Raw genomic sequence first — 10739 nt, 5'->3', positions numbered from 1 at the left:
TTTTTTTTTTTTTTTTTTTTTTTTTTTTTTTTTTTTTTTTTTTTTTTTGGGATAGTGGCTACACTTTTTTCTTTGACCTGAAACTAAATTGAAAATGTGTATTTAATGCACTCTTTTTTTTCTGTTTCAGGAAACACTCCCTGGTTTTAAATGGATTGGAAGTAGAGTAAAAGATCTCCTAGACAACGGAAAAGAAGTTCTCTTTGCATTTGAAGAGTCTATCGGTATGTATGTTAATATCACTTCAAAATATTGAGAACTGTAGGGGGGAAATGTGACTAGAAAGGAGTGGTCTTAGTCATGAAACGAAACACGAAAATACTTTATTTTTGTTCTTGTAGTTACTGGTATTGGTATTTTGCTCTCATCAAATCAACTTGCCAACTATCATAATAAATGATATATGAATCTCTGATTCTGGTATTGTGCTTGTGCAGTTTCCTGATACAAACCTGTTCTGATACAGGTTGAAAGTCCTGAGATGCCAGAGCCGAACTACTGTTGCTTTGTGGCCTTTTAGCTGAGATTAAGCGTAGGATCTGTTCTTAATCAGTTTAATATCTTACAGGTCCTCTCTGTGAGGACTCGCTGTTAATGGCTGTGTGGAACTTGGAGGTGGCTTGCTTCGGTCACACTGTCCATCGCACCAGTACTGCAGTTCCTTCAGGAGCTGTACACCGTTCCCTCATACTTCAGAACAATATGTGAGGAATCCAGACGTGCAGGAATAGCGTTAAATACCTTATGGAAGCGTGTGAATATTCCTGCTGACCTTGCCTTGAGCATTCTATCTTGGTAGTCTTGCTGACACCACTTACCTGTAGAGAACTGTCGTGAACATTTCGGCTATAGGAATTCTCCATTTCTTAGGATAAACGGCAGCTTTCTGGGGCAGCATGTTCACATATAATATGGCATTTGAAAATGAAGCATACACTGAAGAGGGTGTGTGTCCGTGCCAGTTTCATTCATAAAATTAAAGACGCTTTTAACCATAAGGAGTTAAGATCTTGCTCGTGCATCCCTTCAGAAAGAAGGTGTCTTGGCAGTACTGTGGAGCGCTGGTTTAGGGGTTACCAAGGCTGTAGCTGTATGAGTTCCTTTGGTTCAAATTGCTGGCAAGACTCTTCGCAGTATCGGTGTGCTTGCACAAAACAAGCAAATTTTTATGTTTAGCACTGTACTATGAGAGATCTCCTCAGAGAGCAGATGTTATCAATCTGGAATTAATTGATTATAGCACATACCTTTCCAGCCCTATAACCCATAAGGTAATTAGATTTCTTAGAAAAGGGGAATGCATATGCAGTAATAAAAACAGCTTACATGTATTGGCCAATTTTTTTTTTTAACGGGAAAAAGGTTAAAACTTCAATCACGTAAATCGGTGTAATAATATGTCAGGTTATTTTTCCATGATCAATTTTTTATTTCTAGGCTTCATGTGTGGCACGTCAGTGTTGGATAAAGACGGTGTAAGCGCAGCTGTGGTCATAGCTGAAATGGCAACCTACCTGGAGGGCAAGAACCTAACACTAGCACAGAAACTCATTGAGATATACGAAATGTAAGTTGTATTTTTCATTAGTATGTTCTACTTAACTATTTTGGAGCCGGGAATAATCTAGTAAAATTTTTAATGCGTCCCTCAGATGTTTTCTCATTGCAAGTTGTTTTTTCTGATCCTATGATGGACTACAGTCTTCACTATTACAGATACCACATGAATACCGTATCACCCAAAGGACTGAAGAGGCCCTTTCTATCGTGTTTCTGCAATAAATTGTGAAAGAGTAGAATTTTGCATATGGATCCACCAGGGCAAACTTTTCCCTCTTATTTGATTCATGCTATGTTACTCCTCTTATCTTCTGATGGGTAGCTGTATCTTAGTTGTGGTCTGTGTGCCTCTCTCTAAATGCTTACTATTTTCACTTAAACGTGGTCTGGGGATTGTTAGGAGATCACATGCAGAGATTTGTAATAGAACAGAGGTTAAAGGAATGGCCTGTGTTCAATAGCTATGGACACAATTCACAGCAATAAAATGAGGAACACGTTTATGTCAGAATTAAGTTGTACTGTGATAAGCCTAGTTTATCAGCACAAGTTCCTGTGCTTTAATGGAACTGGCGGCACAGTTACAGCAAATCATGCAGGCCATTCCTTTTCCTGCCGGCCCAGCAGAAAGACTGTGGCCCTTAGAAACTGGGAACGAGGAAGCACAAACGATGGTCAGCATTTATCTCTTTATGGCACTCAGGAGTCAGCTCTGTCATATGCAAACTGTAGTGAAAACAATTCTGCACAGCTGGATTGAAAAGCTGCCAATGATAGTGATAACAGAAGGATTAATCTTCCAGTCACACTTAATTTTTTTAAGCTGCAGAGAAGGGTCCCTGTAGAATGAGGAGTGGGTGGAATATAGTGAAGAACAACTTAAATTTCAACATGCAAACATAATTGCTGCACCTAGTGAGTGCTTGCATTAGGTCTGATGGGGATAGTAGTTTTCACTTGGATGAAATAATCAGTTAACCTTCCTCAAAGGCTGTTGAAATAATCTGTTGTTGTGGCTGCTTGCATGGCTACAGCAGACAATCTTTGATGGTGTGGGAATGATAACAGCATATTAATATCCTGAGGGCTACTAAGGCTCCACTTAGCCAAATGGTTGGCTTTTATTTCTTTGGAACCGAAACCTTTGCTTGAATTTAAAAATAGCTTAAGATGTTCTGAGTAATGCAGTGAAATCTGCTTCGGAGTCCAAACATTTGCCTATAAATATCTGTTTCCACAGCTGAGAACTGCATTCTTTTTCTGTTATTGCTTTTCCAAACGGGCTTTCTTTAGATAGCAAATGTACAGAAAAATTCTGAATCTTGTAACTGAAAATGTTAATCTGCTTGTAGGTATGGATATCACATATCAAAGACTTCCTATTTCTTGTGCTATGATCCTCCTACTATCAAAAGGATATTTGAGAAACTTCGGAACTTCGATGCCCCTCAGTCTTACCCAAAATTTTGTGGTATTTACAATATATTACACGTACGAGATATTACCACTGGCTACGATAGCAGCCAGCCGAATAAGAAATCGGTGAGTTACAAAGCACTTTTGCAGGACAGGTTCTGTTTTTGAAGAGACTGAAAGTTAAATACACCAAGAACTATGCAGAAAGACGTACTATGTCAACTAAGATGGCAGTATAATTACTATCATCTATTAAGACTGCTTAACAACATTTACTGGGGAGAAAACTGCTGAAATGTGAAATGGCTTGGCTACTGTGTTGACTATTTTGGTATAACAGTGAATGAACTTTGTTAGTTGAAGTGAGCTTGATGCTCCTGCAACTCTTAAGCTGTCTAGCAAGCTTCCAGATGTTGGAATTCCAGTGGGAGTAAGAGGCAGTCCCGTTATGCTGAAATACTGAGTCTGATCTAGGGGATAGGCCTGTCAGGGTAAAATGACTTGTTCTAGTCTGTCGCATGGGCTGGTGGATGTATACTGCAGGGGATTTCAGCATGTTTGTTTAGCTTTGTATGTACTGAATGTTGTGTTTCTTAAAAAAACCCCCAAAAACCCCACTTTTGTGTTAGTTGGGGTGTTCTGTAATAAAATGTTGTTGTTTATGTAGGTGCTGCCAGTGAGTAAAAGCAGTCAGATGATCACTTTTACATTTCAAAATGGTTGTGTTGCCACCCTTCGGACAAGTGGAACAGAACCAAAAATCAAGTACTACGCAGAGATGTGTGCGCTGCCCGAACAGAGGTCAGTAGCAGGTCTGCGTGCGCACGTTGCAAGATGCCTTTGGGCTGAAAGGTCAATACGCAGCAATCGATTCCCTGCCTGGTGGGGGATTCCTCTGCTGCCTCCTTGGAGACCTGAGCCTCAGCTGACTGTTCCGGCCTGTTAAACTGGCCAGTGATGCACATTCCTGCTCATAAGGGATCCCCTCTGTAGTGGATAAGACAAAGCAGCATCTGCTACAGTAGGAGACTTCTTTTATTAACCCAATTCCTCATTCACTTAGAATTGAAAAGTGACAAAGTTGTGCTGCTGCTGGCAAGTGTGCTTAAACCCAGGTGGATTCCTGTTGCATTTGGGAATCTGCTGTGTTGCTTTGAGCGACTGGATAGTAACTAGAGGTCTGTCCCCTTTTGACAGCCACCTGGATTGAGCTTCTTCCAGTTTAAAAGGGGGGAAAAAATATAGGGTATGTTTACACCATTGAAATCAGGTGTGCGAATGAGGAGCCTAGGTTCTCAGTTGAGCTAACGGAGAGAAGCAGGCTCTTGAACTGGATTCCTAACCTGAATTGCGTGAGTACCCCTCCTTTTAGACTCGTGTCCCAACATGCCTGTGGAGCAGAGAATTGAAAATAACATAAAGGGGCCTCTGATTCGGTATTTATTTCTACTTATTAGCAGGAATTCGGGGTGAGCACGTCTTTATCACTGAATGTTTTGATCAGATCTAGGCAGTCAGTGGATAGTGAGTGGTAGATCGCCTTTGCTTATAAAATGTGCACGTGAGGGGATACACAGATCCATGCCTAGACAGCTTTCCACAGGTTGCTGAAGGATTCTTTAAAACATGGTTTCTTGCTACATGAAGTGTATTGACATGGGTACGGCCCATCTTTTGAGCCATGTTTTTAAATTGTTCTGAATCAACCATGGAATAACAGCAGGTCAGAGAAGTGGTAGGAGTTCTAAATCCCAGTTTTCGAAATGGCAGCTCTTTCTAGAAGCTTGGCTTTATGTGGTCAGAGAGCTTTCTGATTGTCTGGCGTATGAACGCTTCTTTGTTACGTGGGTGTGGAAACTCTCACTTCAGTTAGAACATGCTTGCATATAAACCTGGGAGTGGGCAAGGTACCATTTGGTGTAAATGCTGAAAAAAAAGGTAAGATGTAGTTGAGGCGAACAGCTGTGCCAACAAGGAAGAAATAAATGCTAGAAATATTGCCCGTAACCTAATCTTAAAACAAGTGAGGGCCGGATGAGTAAGAGTAGTGGGAAGAGAAACAAAGTGCCCAAGATGCTTTGATGTGACATTTGGGCTTCTGCTGCTGTTCATTCTGGTAAGTCAGAAAAATACATCGACCTTTAATTTTAGTAATACCTATGGTTAATGGCAATTATTATCTGGAACGTGAAATTGAAAAGCTTTCAAGCTTCCCTGCTTCAAGGCATAAAATGGTCTGTAGGAACCTCAAAAGGCACTCCTCTCCGTGATAGCTTTGCAAATATTTCTCTGAGTTGCTGTTTATTGATTATTCTTAAAAGCTGAGCATCAGGAAAGTCAGTTTTATTGCACCATTTTTGAGGTGTTTTTTTAAAAGGAAGTGGTGACCTGAAGGGCAGTGATATATTGCCAGTTCCACAAATGAACAAAGTGAATGTCAATAAGCCTGTTTTGCCTATTTTTCCTTTAAAAAACAGACTGAGTTCCTCTCCTTCCGGGAGACTTCTGGGGCAGGAGAGGGATTATGCATTTTTAAAGGAGTGTTGCAGTGCATTAGTGTTTGTGCATGTAGATGTTGTCTTTTTACTCAAATGAATGTCTGGGCATGTAAAAAGGGAAAGGATCAGTATATTATGGTGACCTCTTGTGAGCCGTGACACTTTGCCTGATTACTCGATACCCCTAAAATGCGCTTTAGTCAAAATACAGTCAGATACCCTCGATGGGCATCTGGATGCCGTGTAGAGAAGAATACAGGGTACCTACCTCTCCGATTAGTAGCTCATTTTTACTTTTTAATCCATTTACAGTCTGTCTGACCAGTCTTGCATTGGTTTTGCAGTCGTTAGTTCCTGTGTTCTCTCTGCTAGCTTAGAGCCCTCTAGTAGCGATTATTTTTTTCATTAATTAAATTAATTTCAATTAATATTGCAGTAGTCCCTACCGAAAAGTAGCTTGTTAAAGCAAGCAGGTTGGAGTCTCGACATGTTGATGCTGGTAGGAAACATAACGGAGCTGGTCCATCACCATCAGATCTTGCTTTTTTTTTTTTTTTTTTTTTTTAAAAATAGATGCTTTGTGTTTATCAAACCTCTGACATGGTATTGTTCTCTTTCTAGTGACAGAACCGTGCTGGAAGAAGAACTTCAGAAGCTTATTGAAGCTTTGATTGAGAATTTTCTTGAACCTGATAAGAATGGACTGATCTGGCGCTCTGCTTAGATCTCCTCTAACTGGTGTTCAAAGAAATGACCGCCTGCACTGCGTCATATGAAACGAAGGAACCAAGAACAGAACTCAGTTTAATATGTGTGCGTGCGTGTATGTGTGTTAAACAGCTACATTTTTATTCTATAAAGAAGCAGCATTCTTTTGTCAGGCTTTTCACCAAAGTCTGGGCTAGAAAATTGGGATAAGGAGAGGAAGTGAGAGAAAAAGACGGAATTTATTATTACAATTTCCTGTCCTTTTGACCAAGAGACTAATTAACCCACACCAATGCAAATGAACTGCCCTAGTGGGTTTAAGACAGCTGATCTTAGCCAGTAGATCTTGTCTTAAACTAATTTCAGGTACCAAATACCTTTTGTGTGAAAAGGCTTTAAAATCGGGTAGTCATAGCATTTGAAGGAAGCGATCACTTCAAACTGACAAAAAAGCCTGCTTCTTCCTAGCTGTTGGGCGTGAATGTAGGTATCATTGTTACAGGTCTTAATTTCCAAAAATGTTGAAGTGGAGTTCGGTTCAGTGCTTAGCATTGCTTGTTTAGGCAAGTTGTTCAATATGACATTTTTCAGCTACTTAAGTATCCTTCTGTTGTTAAAGGTGCTCTTGGTGCATTGTATCTTTCCTGTGTGTATCTTAAAATATTTACTTGGCAGTGAAACAATAGTGGCAACACATGCAGTTCCGCTTGCAGTCTGGGTTTTGGACTGCGTAGTGCCTTTCCAAGGCTTCCAAAGGAGTAGAAACTTGTTCGTTCCTTGGTTAAATTGCCCATTCTAACTACTGTAGGCTTTGTAACCATTTTTCGTCCCTCATCCCTGAAGGGACTTAAGCTTTTTTTTTAATAAGGGTTTCAGAAATTCAGTAACTTTGAAAATTCCAGTTAGTGACTTCTTTGTTTTTTGATGGCTTGAACTCATACTGTCTGTGTATTTAAAAAAAAAAAAGGGAAGAAAGTGGAGGTGAGATGCTGACACCCTTGACTTTTTTTTAACTAAATCATGATTTTTTTTTTTTTATCACATCTTGTAAACCAGTTTCTGTTAGAACAGCAGTTTGCAAATAGTATTATTCTTTACCTTTTAGGGCAGATTTTTAACATCTTCCCATTATCTGTTTCCTACCTTTGCTTGAGCAGAAAGTGATACTGCTAATCACTTTTTGAAAAAAATAGACTGATACAGACATTCTCATGTAGATATCTGTTTTCAGAAAATAAAAGCCATGTTTTGGCACAGAAAAGCTGTGGAAGAAATAGATAAAACTGAACGCAACCTCTGTATTGAAGGTTACATGAGGAGCGCCTAAGATGCTCTTAAGTTCAAGCCATTGTTTTGCCACTATTGTTAAATCTCTAAATTTGTTCTCCATCTTATTATACCCTTACAGCTTGATGCCACAGGGTTGCGCAGAGTGGTTTTGTATGTGTTGCAGCTAGATGGCTTTAAAGAGCACCAAGGGTTCTGTGTCTGTGCGGGTATTGGGTATTTCATGCTGACAGAAGCTTTGCACTATAACCGTGGATAAGTATTTTGCTGTATATGAATGTACATGTACTGCAGAAGGTCTGTGTTGCACAAATTCTTATTTGCCACCGATATTTATTTATTTTTTTTTAAGAGAAAGTATTTCCAAATTGTTCTGCAATTGAGTGAAATGTATCTAATGCCAAAAACCTCTTTTTTTTTTTCTTAATTGTACATTTGACTGATGTGGGGAAAATGAGTGAAAGCATTTACGCTTAGAGTATACTCTGTTATTGTACAGCGCTGGATAGGTCTCAGAAGGTGTGAAGGCATTTCTGACTGCTGCTTTGTCTTTGGTTTTCACAAAAAGGTGCAGATCTGGATCCCGACTGCCCTGAATTTGAAGGAGGTGTTGCCGCTTGTTCCACTGGCAGCAGATTAAAGCCTTAGGCGTTTTGGATTTTGCTTTTAAATAGCCTACTAGTAGTTCAGAAGAGAACAAGTGACTTGGAACATTATTTTGAACAAAGGTGAACACTGTGAAAAGCGTAGTGTGTGTGATGAGACCTGCTGTGTGTATATTGTAGCAGTTAGCATTAGGAGTTATGTTTGTGCTCCTACAAAGAGCAGGAATCCGCAATTTCCCAGAGAGATCTGCTTTATATCAGTAGGCAAGTGTTATAAACGCAGTATGGAAGAAAATTGTGATTATGTTTTCAAATCAGCATTCTTAGAAGTTGGTAACTATTCATAGTCTAAATATCTTTGATAAAAAACAAATACAGGGAGTTAAGTATCTGGGATTCTTCTCATCGATAGATTTGAGCAGTCAGTTATAGACATAGTAGTGCTTTTGGAATGACAGCAACAGGCACAATGTGTTAAATGTACTTTAAGGGTATAATAACTATTGCTGTTTTTAAACTGCTGCTACTGTTGTTTTCCTACTGTATTTGAACTGTTTGATATATTTATACTGTTCCATTTGTGGAACTCCTCCTTTATCTCCTCCCTCTGATCTTGCTTCCCTTACTTCTGTTACTGTGAAGGACTGTAGTTCTCTTATTTCATTGCCCTCTAGCTTTGTTATACATCTGTGTTAGAGTTTGTTGGGCTTGTGCACAACCTTCTTTCAGTTGTCAGCTGTTCTTTAGTACTTTTCAGATAAGAACAAAGGCTTTTCAGACTTGAGTAGGAAGCAGATAATAGATGAAAGTCCGTTGCGGATGTTGTTTACTAGGCGCTTCCAGTTAAAATACACCTTTTCAAAGGTTGGTGTACAGCAAGTCATTGGCTGTATGATTACAGTTTAAGCCAATGATTTGTTTTTAGCATTTGATGAAATTAGGAGGGCTTGTTTCTGTCTTTTCCCTTTTTGATGTGACAGGCTTAACCTCTGTCTTACTCAGATATGTGGTAAAATTGTATTTCCGTGCGCCTAGGATAGGACCTTTATAAGTACAGGAGACTTGCCAGGCGAGTTTTAATGTCTACGAGACAGAGCTTGTAGCCAAGTTTTTTATTCTAGTTGTGATACAGCGTCCAGTCTGTAGTTTAAATAGCTTCAAGTGCTATTCATGTCTCTCCTGCAACTCTAAAGGATGCTTCCTGCCACGGCATGAGTGAATCATAAACTCTTGCGTGGAAGAGAAGGAGGGAGCGTGTTTAACACGGGAGAGTTTGACTGGAAGCTCCAAGTAGAACTCTAGCTGTAGCCCAAAGTAGCGTAGCCCCTGCTTTGTGTTTGCCGTTGGCGCGGTGTCCTGTTCAGATGGTGAGCCGGTTCTGCTTCACCCGGCCTTCCCTTCACTTGCATCCCCAGCAAGATGCAACTCGAAGGAGCCAGGTTTCCCTTGGGCTGCAGGAGAACTGGGATCTTGCCTGAGTAGGTCTCCTAACTTCCTTAATCTTAAATACCTGGTTCTTCCTTTTAAGGAGGGGAAATGCTTATTTGTGTCATCCACAGACTAAATTAAGAATTAAAACTCTCTGTGTTTCTGTTTCAGACGTTGAGGTGACTTACAACATGCAGTACACACTGCCTGGGGCTCTGACCTGCCTCTGGCAGTTCTTGACTAATCTCAAGCTGTTGCTGTATCTTTGCTTGGAGGATACCTGCATGTTGAAATTTCTGGCGTTACTCCCTGATTTAGCGGTACTCAAGTAGCACTTTGTGTCCCCTCTTTGGCTCCTGAAGTATTAGGGATTTCAGTTTCTGTTTTATTAAAGGGAGGGTGTTCGTGCGAAACTGAGTACTGAGGGAGAAGCCACAAGGTGGAATGATGGTTTCTGCCATTTGGGGCACGGCGGAATGTGTGGTCTGCTTTAGAAAGCACTTCCAAAAGCTTTAGAAAACACTTGGATATCCTCTTCAATTTTAAAACTATTATTGTCATCACTTCGTTTTGTCTTTCCCCCCCTTTTTGCCCTCTTCTCTCCCCAAGTAAGAGAGGGGGGCTCCTTGCATGGTGACGCCTGGATGATCAGAGTCCATCCTGACACCAAATTCCTGGTGCACAGCACGTTTTCCATCCTCCCTCGCCCTTTGCGTGCTCAAGAGTAGCTTTGCACGAGGTGATTGAAGTATCTGAAGTTGCATCGTTCTCCTTGTCTAGAATCCCGGGGAGTTCTGGATCTGTACTCCTGTTTACCCGGTGTCTGTTCTTCTGTAAAACTAGGGCATATTACAAATACAGAGTGAGAATTTGCACTTTTCTGAAGTATTTCTGTGTGTATTGCTATGTGGATTTAGCTGAATGAAGTGTTATAAGTAATAAAATACTCTCTTCGTAGTAGCAATCCTTCGTGTTTCTTCGGTGGTCTTTAGTCAAACTCTATTGCCCCAAAAATGGAGCTGGTGGACAACTGTTCCTGACTTGGTGTAGGAGGAATATTGACCGTGTGCCGCTCAGATACCTAAAGCCCCAGGAACAACAGCATTTCCTGAAGCTGTTCAGAGGCTCATCCTTCTGATGACACTAAATGACATCTATCACGTCAAACTGTGATGCTGTTTCCGAGGGGCTCAGCATTGAAGTTGTCCCAGGGCAGAGCACCAAGGACTGTCGGGCT

General features: G+C 40.5%; 1 protein-coding gene across 1 annotated transcript in view; it reads left to right on the top strand.

The window, feature by feature from the left end:
* Positions 1-10466, top strand: part of PGM2L1 (phosphoglucomutase 2 like 1) — a 40238-nt gene extending 29772 nt beyond the window's left edge. Inside the window, exons 9-13 of the mRNA XM_019471431.1 lie at positions 121-224; positions 1438-1567; positions 2913-3102; positions 3644-3777; positions 6096-10466. Coding sequence (XP_019326976.1) covers positions 121-224; positions 1438-1567; positions 2913-3102; positions 3644-3777; positions 6096-6198 — 661 coding nt within the window. The 3' untranslated portion in view covers positions 6199-10466. The remainder of the gene's footprint in view (positions 1-120; positions 225-1437; positions 1568-2912; positions 3103-3643; positions 3778-6095) is intronic.
* The last annotated feature ends 273 nt before the right edge of the window (positions 10467-10739 follow it).

Source organism: Aptenodytes forsteri, unplaced genomic scaffold (assembly GCF_000699145.1).
Source record: "Aptenodytes forsteri isolate BGI_AS27 unplaced genomic scaffold, ASM69914v1 Scaffold459, whole genome shotgun sequence".
Lineage (NCBI taxonomy): Eukaryota > Metazoa > Chordata > Aves > Sphenisciformes > Spheniscidae > Aptenodytes > Aptenodytes forsteri.
This window is presented reverse-complemented; position numbering and strand designations above follow the sequence as displayed.